We start from the raw sequence: 17,144 nt of genomic DNA, 5'->3' as shown, positions 1-17,144 counted from the left end.
GCACTGAAATCAAGACTGCATCTGTTTTTCGACAAAGTTGTATACCATCTCTATTCTCGTGGGAGTCTCCAGGCCTATCCTGATTTCTGTAAGCACTAAATGTTAGCTGACATATTTTGCAAGGCAATGCCTAGTTTGAATAGGTGATCTTCTAGAATGTTTGCCTCCTTCAATTCTAGCTTTTGCAGTCCTCATCCTCCAAGTGGCTCCTTTGGATTCCTTCCACACTTTGCGTATTGGGGAAGCTTTACCGAGCAAGGCAAAAACGCTGTACCCTCTCGGGCACAGCTATGGAAAAAGCAAGAAGGTGAAGTGTGCAGAAGACCAGCGGTATTAGATCTGGGGCTACTCGAATGTTGGGACGGTCAGGACTCGAGGCTAGCTAGCCCTGTGGTTGTAGCTCCTGAGTTTCTATCCGGGGCTACAAGCAAAACACCCAGCGCTATAGCCCCCTCAGCCCCCCCCCTAAACTCCCCTAGCAACACCTCTGCAGAAGACGCTCTCGGTGTGGTTTTAGCACAGAGGGGCTCAGTTGTGCTTACTGGTGAAAGCTGTTTAACAGTTCTGATACCAGCCACAACGTGAACCCAATTTTAGATGAGGAATAATTAGTTAATTTAAATGACTACAAGTATAATGCTATATTAAACACCGTAAATGCATAGTCAAATGCTACTACTTTCGTCAACTTTTGGAGGAATTGAAGTCTGGATCTGCCCAGCCAGCATGCTATCCTTTGGGCAAGCGCTCAGTCAATGCGGCTGTTTTACCAGTTGAATGCAGGAACGAATACACATTTCTGACTATTTTGAAAAACGTGCTTGATTGATATTTTATTTCCATCGCGCTTTAACCAGGCCACGAACCAGCGCCTCTTTACTAAGAGCTATGAGATGCACAGCACTGCAATAGTCTTACAGATAAAAAACACTACTGGATTAACTGTTTACTTGTACTGAGAAACAAAACAATGGAGGTGGCACGGGAGCCAACAGCTATTGAGCTGTGTAAAAATCCTTTTCTTCCAGTTTCCCCAGTGAGGTGGGGGTCTGACTAAGCACAGTTAAGAGATGCAGCATCAGCCCCCACCCGTTGGTTGTGGAGCACATCCATTCTTGGTAACACTACAATGAACCATGCTTAACCGAACAACACAACTGTTTGGAGACTTCACCATGTAAATTATAAGAGGGCCCTCATTTCAGCACCCTCTTTTCACCACAAACATCTACCCATCCAGTGGAAACCTTGTCAAGAGATGCATCTATTTGATCCCTGTCCTGAAATGTCAAAACCTCACAGAAGGCAGGAGGGAAGGTCCCGCATAACCAAGGAGACAGGGCGACTCCCCAGAGGAGTCCTTTGTTTGTACATTAGTTTGTTGGCTGGTCACTCAAGTCGATGTAACTTCTTTTTGACTTCTTTACTGTCACTTAGACAGAATATCCAGTTACACATCCTGCCTTTTTTCAAATTGTGATCTTGTTTGCAGAGAGGTCTTCACAGTATTTCCTGTGATTTCCCTTTCCTCCACCTCCTTATCTGCTCCCCTGCCTCCAGGAAATTTTTTCAGCACCTCATTGAGTCGGAAAAAATAGTAATAACGCCTGTCTACCAGCAATACATTGGTAATAACCATGCATTCCTTATGACTAAAAGAACCCCAAAATCCCCTTTTACAAGCGTGTAGCAAAAAAGCATGCCATTGACTATACTAAACTTGGCACCTAGGCTGTAGGTAAAAACTCTTGCCCAGTTATTTCTAAACATTGTCAACCAGCTGGGGTCTCTTGTGAAAGATGTAGTTCTCCACCATGTGGCCCAAGTAAAGTTCTATAGTGCCAACGGACGCAAGACTGGTGGTTGTTAAGCACGCACATGCTGAATGCACTGAATCAGGCAATTGACCTTTTTGAAAGCTACTACCTTCCCTTTTCTTAAGTAAGAATAAGTGCAGTCACACTATGCGAGACTGCACGAGACTTATCTGCTTGGTATTAGGTAACCCAACCTTTGGCGTAGGTCTGTACTACACAATTTGGTAGTGTGACTGAGCAGCCAGGCCTATCTCAAGAGGGGTAAATGTGAGCTGTAGAGCTGTACAAATGAAATCTGTCAATACAAGTAACCAAGTAACACTTACACTCTCAAGGTTTTAGTTATACATATATTTATTTACACATCAAGTTTTAGTTGAGCTTCTTTAGAAAAGGCAATTGTTTGCAACAGTCAAGCAAACTTTGGAATAACTTCAACAGTCAATAAAATTAGTGCATACTCTTTGGATATGCTAATAGATTTCTCCTACACCCTGAAGTGACTTCAATAACAAGGATATTATTGCATTTATATAGAACACCAATATACTTTTTACACTCTGAGTTTCCGGAATGAAGAGTTAAAGGAAAATAGAAAGGTTAGAACATACTTTCTTATTAAGTAAAGACAGTTTGAATCCTCCAATGAAATCTAGGTAAGCCTTTCCCAGCAGTAAGTGTTCAACAAATTACAACCTATGAGGGACACGCCATGCCAAAGTCAATGGTTTCAGAAAGGTGGCTTTAGGGAGCAAGGACAGCCATAGTCAATTGGACAAAGTCTATAGTTCTGATGCACTTCTTGGATAAAAGTATTTCACAAAGCGAGATAGTTCAAGTAGAATCACTGAAGAGGCACAAGCTGTTAAGCATGTGCAAGGGGAGTTGAAATCAACTCAGAAAGTTAAGCAAGTGCAAGTCTCAAGTGAGATAGCACGATTTAAGGCGAGAAGGTAAGTACCCCATGCCCAAAAAAGTACCTCTGGTTTGAAGAAAAGTGGCCAGCTAGATGTCTTGCTATAGCCAAGAAGGCTCTGGTTCCGGAGCCTCAGTCGTGGGGACAAGAGAGAGGACAACTGGGGGACTCCTGTGGCAGTACTCGGCAAGGACTTCAGCAGCTATGGGCTGTCTTCGATTCAGCAGCACTTTGCGGTTTCTGCACCTCGCAAACAGCACTTGGACTTTCCTTGCTCCCTCGGTCCTGGACTCTGGTGGGAGGACTCTGGATCGGAATTTCCTGCTTCTGGGGTGTCCTTAGGAGACTCCTGGAGCTTTTAGCCAGATTGGTCCGCGGCACACGTTGCACTCTGTGATGGGCACTCGACCCCTGGCATTGGGCTTCTGCAGCAACGGAGAGGCAAAGCAAGTCGGGGATTGCGCCAAAGTAGAGTTCGTTTCTGGGTTAGTTGGTCCCACTAACTCAAGGAGAGAAGTCGTTCTGTCAGGAGCTTCTCTGTCGAGGTGAAAAAGGAGATCAGTACCGAACCAGGGCTTCACAGGTACTTCGAGGTCCAGGAAGTTGCAGCAGGCTTCTCTTCCTGATTTCTGCTTCGGATGCTTCTTCCAGAGGTGACTCTGCTTCTAGTCCCGAAACCCTCTCCTTTTTAAGCAAGTTTCCCATTCATTCACAGCCTAGGTTGTCAGTCACACAGCAGGGTGGCTATCCTTTCAGAACAGCCAGATGGCCAGTCAGGACTGGTTTTGTTCAGGCACTCCTAGTGACAAAGGACAAGGGAGTTTCGGGAAGCTCCTGCCCTTCCAGACACACTGGAGCCAGGGGCAGGCTTTAGGGCTGAAGGGACACCCATGGGTGCTCTACTGCAGCTGAGGGTTCAGCCTGCGGTAGAAAAGCACACTTGTAGTAAAAATTAGACCACTGCCACCAGCTCTTTAAAGTAGTGAGGGTAACAAAACATATTACACAAGAAAGTAGGATAAGGGGCTACTATGTAACCCCCAACACTCCACATAAGATGCTGTGGGCCGGACCTACAAAAGAAAAACTGGTAAGATCAATTTCACCTTAATATTCTTGGGAACGGTAGTATACCCAATAAAAGGTATTTAAACCTTAAGAGAAATCCAAAGGACTTCAGTGACACTGCACTGAAGGTGCTGTGTGTCACTATACAAAAAGCAGATGCCTATGGTGTTTGTCAGGCTCCCAAAGCAGTGAAAACATTAAATCCTAACCAGGATAAAACAAATGAGCGAGTAAAAAAAAAAAGGTCCCACTCACTCAGGAGTTAAAATTAAAAAGTCCCAACTCCAGCAAAAGAGCTGGGGGTCTCTAAGGTGGGAGGAATTAGCACAGAAATGAAAATTCTTCCTAACATCGTTGACATGCCAAAATGAAGGAAGTTCTTACACAGTGTCTATAGCTTTGAAAACCAGTACTGGCAATTATGAGTAGAATCATGTGCACCTCTCCTCGTGGCCCACAGGTGCCAATAAATATCCAGAGATTCCCAGCATTTGCTGGCTTCCTATGTTGGCAGTGCAGGAACATGGAGAGAAGTGTAAAAGTTGTCTGTACTTCAGTTCTAATAATGTCTCCCTTCAGAACAACCAAACCTTCACCCCTCCTTCCAAAAGTGCTTCAGAAGCTCAGTTTTGGCATACGAGGATGAGATGCAGGTGGGGACGCTGTTAGGTCATGCACAAGGGCTATATATATATATATATATATATATATATATATATATATATATATATATATATATATATATATATATATATATATATGCCTTGTTGGCTTCCTTTCAGGTAGCTTTGGTACACTTACTGATGGTGTTAGGGAGAGTTCTCAGAAATGTGCTAATTCCTCTCTATCTTGGAGATCCCCAGCACTTTTTCTGGATTCTTGGACTTTTTAATTGTTAACCTGGAGAGAGTGAGACCCTTTTCCCACTCAAGTATTTTTCTGTGATTTGAACTCTTGTTTCTTTTTGGTTTTGGAATCTGACAAATTCCATAAACCTCATCTTTGCATTCTGACACACAACAACTTCAGTGCAGTGGCACAGGGAAGTCTCTTCGATTTCCCAAAGGTTTAAATACCGTCTCTTGGTGAAACTGTTTCCAAGAGCAGTGAAGTGAAATTGACTTTACTTACATTTTGTAACTTTCTAGACCCAGCACATGCTATCTTACCACAGGGTGCTGGAGGGGTTACTTAGTATCCCCTTTGTCTAGTTTCTCATGTAACAATTTTATGTTACCCTTTCTACAATTAATGGCTGGTGGCAGTGGTTTACTTTTTACTACCATTGTGTTTTTACAGCTGGCTGCTTTCGCAGCTGCAGTAAGGCACCCATGAATGCCCATTTTGTCAAAATGGCCCGGTCTTCTTTTTTCGCCATTTCTTGCCGGAAAGGTCCTTCTTGCAATTTACTCTGCACGCCAAACCAGGTTTGGTCTCTTTGTTCATTTTGTCTTTGGCGGGATTCACGAGTGAAGTCCGCCTCTGGCTCCAGTATGTCTGGCTGGGGCAGGAAGTGGGGGGAGGTGCCCGAAACTCCCTGTGCTTAATCCCCTTGGTTACAGGTTACTTGGTCACCCAAAGGTGATTGGTCGGCTGGCTGTCCGGCAAGGACAGCCACCCTGCTGTAATTTGACAGCTAGGCTGGAATGAATGGGAGAAACCTGCATAAAAGGCAAGGCTTTTTGGCTTCACAGAGTCGACCACTGGATGAAGGAATCCGAAGAAGAACTTGGAAGAGACGCCTGCTCCAACTCATGGACCGTTGATTTGACCGGTGAAGCCCTGCTGCTGTGCTGAACCTCCAAATTCGCCTCGACTACAGAAGCCCTGCAAGCTCGACTTCTCCCGTTGAGTTGGTGGGACCAATCAACTCCAAAGTGAACTCGTTCGGACATCCTCTCAGAGCTGGCTGTACTTCTGCTGCTGCTGCTGGAACTGGAGTGCCAGGGAGAGGAACACCAAACACCAAACGGAGTGCATCACTTTTAAGTCCGACCCGAGCTTGTGGAAGATCCTCCGGACTCCCATTAAGCAGGACTGACCAAGTCTGAGCCACCGCAACAGAGTGCTGGACCCCAGATGCGAGGAAGTCCAGAGTGGTATCCGAGAGTCGGCAGTGGTACCATTTGCCGAGGCGCGAGGGGCTGAAACCGCGAAGTGCTGCTGAATAGAAGTTTGTCCTTTTCTGCCGCTGACTGTCCCATTGCAGTGTAGGAGTCCTCAGACGTCCTCCCTCTTGTCCCCACGACTGAGGCCCAGGAACAACAGGATCCACCGAGCTGCACAGGAACAGAAGCCAGCTGGAACCATTTCTTCTAATCAAAGGTACTGTAAAATTTGAGAGGACTTGCCTCTTGTTGTAGCCTTATTTGATCTCAGTTGAGACTTGTCTTGGTTGCTTCTGTAGAGTGGCTTGCATCTTCTACCTCTCACAAGCCTCCCAGCTTGTGACCCTACTTTGATTCTACTTTTTCTATAAAGACTTCTAAAACATTGTGCAAGACTTTTACTTACCTGCAAGAAGTGCTTCAGCTCACCTAGACTTTTGCCCAATTGGCATTGGCTGGCCTGGCTCCCTGAATGACTCTTCCCTCCTCTGCTTGTGACTTACAGGAAAGGGTTAATTTACTTTGCATTTTGGGGGTTCAAAAGTACTTACCTGCTTCAGAATATTTGTGTGATCTCTTGTTTTATTCAGAAATCTGTTTACCTTAGCACTCATCTCAGTATTGCTCTAAATGTACCAGTGATCTATTAATGTCCAGGTTCCTAGCTATTTGGGTCACCTGAGGGTGGGTGCCATCCCAAACAGGTATTTGCTGATTTAGAAAAACTAAGAGTGTATTTTGGAGTGCATTTGCGTGTTACCATTATATTGCCACTTCTGAAGACGGCTTATTCAAACTGACTGTTAAATTAATAATTATTAATCAAGAAACCTTGAGTATGTGTTTTATTTGGATACTTGTTACTGTGGATCTCTGTAACTCCCCTACTGCTCACATTGGCCCCTCTTGAGATTAGCCTGGCTGCTCAGCCACACTACCAACCTGTGTAGTACAGACTTATACCAAAGGTTGGGTTCCTATTGCCAGGAGGTCAAGGTTGTTGTAGTGCACCCAAAGGGTACTGCTCCAAATCTTGCCTAACGGATGCTATCCACATACACTAAACTTTGAAAATGGAATGAGTTTATGGAGTAACTCAGTGAATTCTTCTCTCCTATAATATGTTCCCTTTTTCTCAACCTCTGATCCCCAGCTTCATATTTGTAGATCTTAAGGATGAGAAACTCTAATTTTTAAGAAGTCCAACTGCCGAGAGGATGCAATCATGTTGTAAGGTCCGACTCAGATTGGCTCAGAATGTGCCTCAGTCCAGCTCTCACACAACCTAATTAATCCACATAGCAATGTGATGCAAAGAAAGCCATTTCTGCAGTTCTTTGTTAAGGGCATATGTGCAGAAGTTGCTTTATCCTGCCAGTGATGTATTATTTTTCCCAGCGTCACGGCTTTGATAGTCACCCTTTTTGAACACCTTGCTAACTGACATGGAGTCAGTCTGGTCTGCATTGATGAATTACCATTTGGATGGGGATATCATATACTGATCGTTTGTTTGTTTGAGCAGTTCAATGTAAAATGTAGAATTGGTGCTCTCAGTTAAAGCTCTAGGCAGAGGTACAGCCAGGATTGTCGAACTAGTGAGGCCTGAAGCTAATGTAGTTGGACCCACCGCAGTGATATTAAGATCCTGCAAATGCCCACACAGTGCTGATGAGCAGGCATTTACAGATTTTGGGTGGGACTTGCCCGCTCAGGTCCTACCCTGTCTACGCCTCTGACTCTAGGCATGAATGTTTAGACTTGGAATCTTCCAATACTTCCAAAGCTCATGCTGCTAACGCTTGGAGCTTTTGAGGGGCAGTCTCAAATAATATGAGCCAAGCATGTTTGGTTTGAATGAGAACACCTGTATGTAAAACCATTATCACTTTAATATCCGAAGTTAAAAATATAACTGTGGGCAAGAAAACGGCTCTAAGCAGTTGGTGGAAGGAGTTGCCACAGTGTCAAAATCAGTTACCACCAGCACAGTGTTCCAGGGGTTCACACATTTCTTGGCAGGGCAATTAAAGCAGTATTGTATGTCCAGAAAGTGGTTTGATAACCACGTTTGAAATCAATGATGCATTTTAATCCAGAGCTCCGAGTTTTCCCATTCCATGCGCGAGATAGCCCATTTTGGTTCCTTTCGTTTTTTTCCATTTTAAATTTATGATTTCAAATCCCAGAATTCTAAGTCCCGGAATTCAAAGGGGGGAAAATCACGACTGGGTGGCTTTCTCATGCATGGAAGTGGGGAAACTTGTGAGCTCTGTATAAACCGTAACGGTTCTCATATCAAGATGGACATTTAAATCGTTTTTAAGGACTATGATTTTCATGCACAATGCTGTAATTTTCTGTATTGAAGTGGTTGGTTCTCTGCTCTGCATCTTATCAATGTTTGTCACAGCTCTTGGAATACTGTTAGTTCTTTTGTCACAAAATTAAACTGTCAATAGCCATGATTGGTATTAGAAAGATGGTGGAGCAAGTCCTGGATCTACACAAAATAAGAAGCTGTTTAAAATAATATTCACATACTAAGGCACAAGGAAAGTCGACTTTTTGCACGGATTCAAGATTCTTGATTTTCTTGAATGAATTACTTTTCGAAATAAGGTGGAGTGGGAATTTAGTGTTTGTGTTTAAGAAGTCTGCATTAAATGATGGTAAATCACCAATTACTTGGTGTTCAGATTTGTAAATCACCCAGGAATGTGAAAGCGAAATAAGACGCACAATGCTATGTAGTGTTGGACCAGTATAGTAATTGCTTGGATTATAGGATTGGGCTGGGCCGTTGCCTTCGTACTGAGACATTCCAAAGCCTAAATGACCTCGCGTGGACTACATGTCAAACTATGAACACCTTAAACTAACCTAAAACTATCAGCCGTGAGGCCGAACGAATACAAATCTCTCCACATTTATGAATGGATTCCTTGTTCTTTTAATAGATACATGTGCTTTCTTGTTCTTTTGTTTACAAAAATTGAATTTAAAATACATGAATGGATTCCTTGGATATTTATAGACTTGCTGTTGTGTTATGTGATGAATTTCTGCTTGAATGTTTTTCCTGCCATTTGCCGGTCACTTTGCACCCCATTCCTCAAATCTTCAGGACCCAAACATATTGTCAGAAGCAACCTGCTTGTTCTAAGTGCAACCGTCAATCCTGCATACCTTTTCTGATTGCGTGCATGACATACTGGTAGCAGCCAGCATTTCCCAGTTTTGGTTTTTGTTGCTTCAGTTCTCTCGGCTCCTCGCTGCCTCATTTTTAGCATGTTATAGTCATTTACACTTGGATTGTATTTTCATTTTCCATATTGTATTTTCTTTCATGCAACCTTAAAACCACCACTCAGTTGACATGTGCCTAGTTTGGAGGGCAAAACATGTATGCCCAGTAATTATTCTCACTTAATATTGGTACCATTCGCTGGTAACAAGTAGCACTTTGTCAGAGCGTGCCTGTTATTGACCCCGGCCTGCATGCGTTTTTTTTGCCTGGGAGGAAAGTATTTCCTCGAACATATACAACATACAGTTTGACGGCACCAATTCATCAATCTAACATTTCAGAAAAGGAAAACTGCAAATGGGGCGGCTGTGGAAGCAGAAGAAGACTACTCAAAGAGCAACTCTACAGAGACGAATAGCAAAAAGGTATGTAGTTTTATTTTCTTTTGAATTTGTAATTTGGTTATTTCGAGTCACTGGTCATATTTTCTAAGTCCACTAAACTTTAGTGTTGGTTTGCCATGTTTTTGTCATAAGCGGGCTACAGCGTGCATTGGCAAGTACTTTCAAAGTCACCCCTGGCATGCAGCCATCAGTTGGGTACAATACTTGATGTGGGGTTCATGATGGATTGTGGGTTGGAGACACAAAGGCATATTTAAATAGGTCATATTTCCCAATTCCTGAATATTTGTTTAAACATTATCTAGTTATCTTTAATGTGTATGTTAATATACATTAAACCATTGCTAAAAGACAGGTTGCACAATTCTAATACTATGCTTCACTTGACACTGTTTATGCATGTGCCAATGTGCTACAAGCAGGATTTGCTTCATGTAGTTGGCAAGAATATAATTGTACATTTTACTTTTTTGCACATTTTATTTTTTTGCACTAGAGACCTTTTTGTGAAACTAGGGAGGTTCTGTTTTGATTCCAACAAAATGGGGCTCTGCTTTTACTTTCTTTTCTCTTAATATTTTGGGACCCTTGTAAAGAAGAGTCACAATGTCCGTGTTTTGGAGACTGCCAAAACACTTACACTGCTTGTATTTTTTAAAGCTTTTTTTATTTGTGCATCATCTCCAAGAAGCTGTGATACAGGCTTTCAGAGCATATAGACAGTATCCATTCAAACATTTCATTGTTGCTCCCCAAAATCCTTGGGAACCTGGAGACGATGACAGTATTTGATCATAAACAGTATTTCTACCCACCCCCAACACCCGCAACCTAAAAGGATAAACAAATGTAGCATATCAGTAGTTCATGCCTTTCATACCTCCTCCCTGCCGTCACCTCCCAGTTAACATCCCATGAGATTCACGGTCAAGTATGGAGAACTTTTTCAACAAACGAGGTATATGATAGTGATTTTCCCTATTTTCACATATTCGTAGAGGGGCAGCCACACGTCCCATCCACTAGGAAACACACTTTCTCCATAGGTACTACCCCCCAGGTCTTGAGCCTCTACTGGGCCCTCTTCCTTTTTCCATCCATGAGCAAGTGTCATTCTTGCCGCTGTCAATAAATGATCTGAGAAGCCCAAGCCCCACTAGCTGCATATAGGTCTTCGGTGACGGCCCCCAAAATCAATACTGTTGGTGTACATTGAAGCTGGATTCTCACTGTTTCTTTGATGTGACTCAAGATCTCCTTCCAAATAGTCTGCACCTTCGGGCAGAACCACCACATGTCCCAAATCACCCACCTCCCCACAGTTCTTCCAGCACAAGGGAGATAGCCGATTGTTTATCTTGTTTCGCTTTCTAGGGTAAGGTACCACCGAAGGCACACTTTATAAGCCGATTCTTTGATGGCTGTACATTTAGACGCTTTATGAGCTCTTACCCCATATCTGCCCCCACTCTTCCCTGAGGATCGTGACTCCCAAGTCCTTTTCCCCCTTCTTCTATATATTAGGCTGTCCTCCGGCAATGCCCTGTCCAACAAGCGATAAAGCCTTGAAGCCTCCTTCTGCTACAACCCATCCCACATAGTTTAGACCCAATGGGGATGGCGCACTTGCATCCTTAAAGCCCTATGGGCGATCCAATGTCAGATCTGAGTATAGCAAAACCTCTCCCATTCCTCCAACCTGAAATTTTATTTTACAGTCCAAGTTCAAGGGCGCTCCCCCTTTATAGCAAAGTGCTAGTATCCGCATGGAGCTAACCCCCCCCCCCCCCCAAGCCTCCCAAAAATATTGCCCCATCCTGGACCAAAATCACTAGTGTATCCCATCCCCATCGAAGTAAAGGGCACAAGGCCCAGCGCCTGTCCCTTCCAATATAATGCCTGGTCCCAATATCGTAGGGAACATTCGATTACCTATAAGGGGCCACCCACCCCATGCCCTGAGGTACCCAAAAATAATTAAGATCTCAGCAAGTTAAATGTAGTTCCCCTCAAGTGAAAACCAATTCAACATTGCTACCAATGGATACCTCGCCAGTTCGGGAACCCCCAGGCCCCTCATCAGCGCTGATCACAAAATGTGTTTATTCCAAATAAGAGGGAATATCCTTCTGCAACTTTTCCAGCATTTGGGCCGAAATCCTAACTGGGAGAGAGCCGACCACATATATTTTACCTGCTGCTATTCGGGAGAACCATGATCATTCCCGAAGGTCCCATCTACCAAGATCCTCTGTTACTTTATCCCATAAGGGGATATATTTGCTCTGTATAGTTCCCCTATAGTCTCTGGTCAGCTTAATTCACAAATATTTGTTTCCAGTTGGTTCCCAGAAAAGAGGAAAGCTGTTGCTCCAGCCCTCCACCTCTTCCGATTCCTGTTCTATTTAGAAACTTAGACTTGGAATAAATAATTGTAAACCCTGAGGCAATTGCAAAGTCCTCCAATAGGGACATAACTGTGTGAAAGGATCGGGATGTGTTACACAGGAACAACATCACATCATCTGCGTATCACGACATTTTGTGAGCATCATTGTTAACAACTAACCCACGTATTCCCTCATCCCGTTTGATTGCCTCAGCCAATGGCTCCATAGCCGTAGCGAAAATTAACGGTGCGAGGGGACCTCCCTGCTATGTGCCCCGCCTAACCTTGACTACGCCCGAGAGTCTTCCATTAAGCGCAAACTTCATTCGTAGTCGGGATCTGAAAATTATCCATTACCATGCGTTTGAATTCCAGCTCACACCCAAAAGCTTCTAGGGTCACTCTCAGGAATCGCCAATCTAAACTATCAAATGCTGAGTGGCATCTAGGGCTGCGATCGAGAGTTTCTGCCCGGATATCCCCCTCCCTCCCAGTTAATGACGTCAACTGGCCTTTGAATGTTCTGCATATCTCGGCCCAGAATAAATCCCACCTGATCTGGATGAACAATCTTCGGTAACACCCCCATCAATCGCCTGACCAGTACCTCTGCATACAGTTTTGCATCGCCATTGAGTAGGGATAGAGGCATGTAACTGGCACATTCAGTCGGGTCTTTCCCAGGTTAAAGTATCGGGGATGTTATAGACCACCCCATATCTTGTGAAATGACCCTGTGTTCACTGATTTTATTAAACAGTTTAGTTAGGGGCTGTAACAACCATGACTGAAATGTTTTTTCGTAACCATTCACAAAACCATCCGAGCCTGATGTCTATTGCTTGGCAGAGACCTTATAGCAGTACCCACTTCCTCTGATGTAATGAGAGCCTCCAGAATTTGTCTATGCTGTTCTGATACCTGAGGAAGCTTTATTCTCCCCCTGAAGGCCTGCTGAAGCATTGCATCCATCCTCCCCCATCAACAAACCACCATGAAAGGCCTCCATTAATGCCATGTTGTCTGTTTTGGCACAGCTTAGTTCCCCCTCACTATTCCTCAGTTGTGTGATTTTGCGCCCTCTGCTTCTGGACCTTTGCCCCTAAAAACCAATTTGTCATTACCACCTCAAGTAATAGGGCTTATTTTTATTTTTTTGTATTTGGTTAAAAGAAGAAATCTTTACAAAACCTTTATCGCTAATAATAATAAAATGTATTTCAAACAGTAACATAAACAATTACAGGCTTTGATATCAATTTCCATCCCTAACAGTACTACTCGGCCACTTCCCAACTTCCAACATAAAATTACAATGCCTTTAATAAAATCCAATTTCATTGGGCCCAGCGTGTACCATTGACCTCTTTCAGGATGAACAACATTAGACAAAAAAATGATTTTAAATTGGGGGATTTCAGTTTTCCAAACCTTCAGATAATGACATTAAATCATTTCAAAATTTGCACTACAGTAGATGTTAAACCTATTGCATGACCAGAGATCATTCTATCCCAGAGAGATTCCGAAATCAGCTCCTCCTCCCTTACCACAAATCTGCTAAGAGCTGATCTCAGACACCAATTTCCTTCATAAACCATCAAAAGATGTGTTAACGATTGGTTAGCTGGAATGGTATATATTTTGCAGAGTTTGCTGGCTTCATCCCCTTGATTTCGCTTAGCCAAAACTTCCCCGGTATGAATCAAGTTCAATCTTATTCTGAGAAAATGCTTCCTAATTTGTCTATCTGGAAACTTTACTAAGTAACGCGGAATCCAACCCGATTATTGTATTTGTTTTAAAAAAAAATTTCAACCGAAAGAAACTGATTAGACGGGACCAAGTCCTGCAGACTTGCAATTGTTTCTATCCAGTCATTCAGTTCCAGGACCCTTTTTACTTTTTGGTGATTAGTAATTGTTTCCAAATTAGAGTCCACCCTTATCAAAATATACTTAATTCTTGACTCCAATTTGTCAAGGATCCTGGACCTTGAACAGTCGAGATGTACTTTAGTTTCCCCGTAGAGTGTGCAGTTCTGTGCTGTAATAGTCGCCCAATAGAGTTAAACCAGTTTCCAATCTGCCAAACAGCCCAGTGATTTTATGCCTAACTCGAATCTCAGACTCCAAGATGGTGTACTTAAAGGCATTGTCCAGTAAAAAATGTTATTGTCCCTACGGGTCGGCCATGTTTTTTTAAGCCTAAGTGGCTCGATTTTAGAAAACTTTCCTATGGACCTTACCCGAGTTTTCGTCCATTAAACGCTCGCGAAAACAGGCACCAGGGAGCCGCCATTTTGTGATAATCCTATCACTTGCCGCATCGCCCTGGCTGACCTGCTTCTGCGGCACTAAATCAATTCCCCCGCCCCTGAGTCTGACATTATCAAAACATTCATATTCCCCGCCTCTCTCCGTGACGTTACTGTGCTGCGTAGGCAAACACGCCCAGTCATCTTCTACGCGACTCCACACAGAACCCGGAAACCAAACAGACCATCTCCCAACACAGCGTGCCACAATTCGGAATATGAAAATGTACTTTAAAATCAAACAGCAACACAGTACATTTGGTAAAGTACATTTATTTGACATTAAATGTTTAGAGAATATTCAGCAATTGCCATATGAACTTCGAAAGCCATTTATTTTCTTTTATCTGTATCCGCAATGGTACACAGGGTGTTGCTTTTCATTAAAAGAAGCACTTTGGAAGCACGGTGAACCGCAAGGCTGTTCCATCAACTTGGCACTAGTCCATCGTAAAGGTTGATATGTTGCTTCTAGCCACTAGTACAGCGTAAGGGCATGTGGGCCCTTGGCGATCGTCCCATAAAATTGTCAGTGTGCTCCAGTTGTTCACACGAAGCTGCAGGTGTCTCACGAAGAATCCGTCTGCCGGTGTCTCAAACCGATGACAGTAGCAGAAGGGGAGGAAATACCTGTTATGAAAACAAAAAAAATAATCTCGCCAGCCGATCTTCATTAATATTACTAATTTTTATTTATTACGGCCGATCAGAAACTATTTGCTTGCAAGGATAGTTCAATGCAGTATGTTCGGCTCTAAAATCAATGCGAAAAGTAACTAAATAAATTGAGGCCAACACACAATGATAAACGACAGTTAGTCTACATGCGTGTGGAATGATATGATCTATGATATGGCATTTGTAACGCGCCTATACACAAGTATTTCAAGGCGCGACGAGGCAGGGGGGGGAATAAGGGCAGACAGACAACAATCCTACTAGGCCAGGTGTCTTTCAGATCGCGCATGGGGAAGGGGGGAGGGGGTTAAAAGTGCTGTACATGGTTAGTCGAATACAAGATAAATAATAGGGCCAGCTCGTGGCAAGTGCAAGGTAAATGCCGGGAGAAGGGGCTGAAGGATACAGAGACGGTCCCTTAGTGCAGGTAGGCAGTGCAGGAAAAAGTGGCTGTGCCAAGGACCGAGATCGGTGAGACCAGTGGACCTGCATGCCCATGTGCCAACTACGAACACGTTTTCCTTGCTTTTCCTAGCTCTTCATTCATTCATTTATTCATGCATCCATTCATTATTTCTTCATTCCAGTATAAAAGCGCCTAAAGATTTACTCACATTATATTTGAAATTTCCATTGTGTCTCTTCGTAATGCAGTCTGTAAAACGGACTGTGCTCTTGACAACGATTTTTCGTATACTGAAATAAAATGAAACTCGTCTAGTTTCTGAATTTTCTGGCTTATCGTCTTACGTTATTGCGCACCCCCTTCAAATGTAGTTCTTTCAGCATGGTCCCTGTCTCAAGGTCAAAAAACAATAGACCCTTATACTTCCAGTGCGACTTGTGGGCCTCTTCTGGGCGCGAGCTGAAAATCAAAGCCGCTGTCCTTCGCATTCTTTATTTGCAACATCACGTAGTAAAGGCACCTGTAAGAACTTGAAGTTTAGAATCCCTCTATGTAGTGCACTTCAATGTGCAAATGCGAACTGGCTTCTCTCCCAAATGCCACGGCCCGCTTGGCGCGTTCTAAGGCCCCCAATTTTGTCCCCGTTGTCTGCGAGCTTTGCAGCCCCAAAAAATCATAACTATGGAGACATTTAATTTTTGGCGGAAGGTCAGGGAAAGTATAAAGTACCACAAGAGTTGAGTTATAAGTGAGATTTATTGTTTGTTTTATTATTTGCAATACGCAAGCCTCCCCTCCGTTTACAGTGCGCAGCATTTACATTTACATGAGATGAGACATGAGAAAAATATATACATACGCATATGAGGTGAATAGAGAGAATTCAAAGATGACACCCAGATGACACCCAGCTTGTTTGCCACCCATGATGGTGAAGGTAGGGGTTAGGGTTACAGGTACACTGTACAATAACATTTATTTACAAAAAGACAATCGTATTGCAATTATTTAAACCGGGATTTGTACTTCACAACCAGCTGTGCTTCGGGTGGACATGGCACAGTTGCAATGTTCGGTGGCAATGGATCACTGCTCTGCACAGAAACGTCCAAAATTCCATATCTGTGCTTCTCTAACACAGCAACAATAAGGCCTTTCACAAAGTCGAACTGCATTTCATCATAGACTGGTTTGATCACCCATTGCTTACTTCGTTTTGAAAACACCTTAGTGTAGCGAGGCATCCTTACTTTACCCCTAGTCCTAGATTGTTCACGTCCGACATTGCTGTTATGTGCCAAGACCGCTAGTAGAGTGCGATGTTTCATGCCCCGAAAGCTAAAATGCAAGCGCTTTGGCCTGTACTTTAGTCACATATTGTGGAACACCTCCAAATCTCCTGTGTGACAGAATTCTGTCAGTCCTCTCAAATCTCTTGATAGTTTTGTCAAACAATCTTCTCAATGGCTTTGTGTGTCGGTGAAGATGGAATCAGCCACTTCTTCTTCCGTGCCTCCTCTGGGGACAAAAGGCCATGTTCACATTGGTGGAAATGTTGATTTTCTGTCCAGCGGTGAACGTTGGTTCAGTGGTGCATCAGTGACCGCCATTCTTCAAGTAGTATTTCCACTGACCCTTCACAAGTTTTTGAGCTCCACCAAAGATGGTTGGTGATAGAATGGGACCACTGCAAAATACTTTCAAAACCTTTTTTTTTCCTGCAGCCGAGATTTTCTTACTGATTAATTTAGCAAGATGCCATACGTCAAATTGATGATTAATATGCGGGAA

At 43.4% G+C, this 17,144-nt stretch overlaps 1 protein-coding gene across 3 annotated transcripts in view; it reads left to right on the top strand.

Annotated features, from left to right (window-relative positions):
- RNASEH2B (ribonuclease H2 subunit B) overlaps positions 1-17,144 on the top strand; it is a 376,916-nt gene that overhangs the window by 340,710 nt on the left and 19,062 nt on the right. For all 3 annotated transcript variants that reach the window (XM_069639895.1, XM_069639894.1, XM_069639896.1), the window contains one exon: positions 9,501-9,584. In XM_069639895.1, the coding sequence (XP_069495996.1) occupies positions 9,501-9,584 (84 nt within the window). The remainder of the gene's footprint in view (positions 1-9,500; positions 9,585-17,144) is intronic.

Source organism: Ambystoma mexicanum, chromosome 7q (assembly GCF_040938575.1).
Source record: "Ambystoma mexicanum isolate Mex_15411 chromosome 7q, UKY_AmexF1_1, whole genome shotgun sequence".
NCBI classification, from domain to species: domain Eukaryota; kingdom Metazoa; phylum Chordata; class Amphibia; order Caudata; family Ambystomatidae; genus Ambystoma; species Ambystoma mexicanum.
This window is presented reverse-complemented; position numbering and strand designations above follow the sequence as displayed.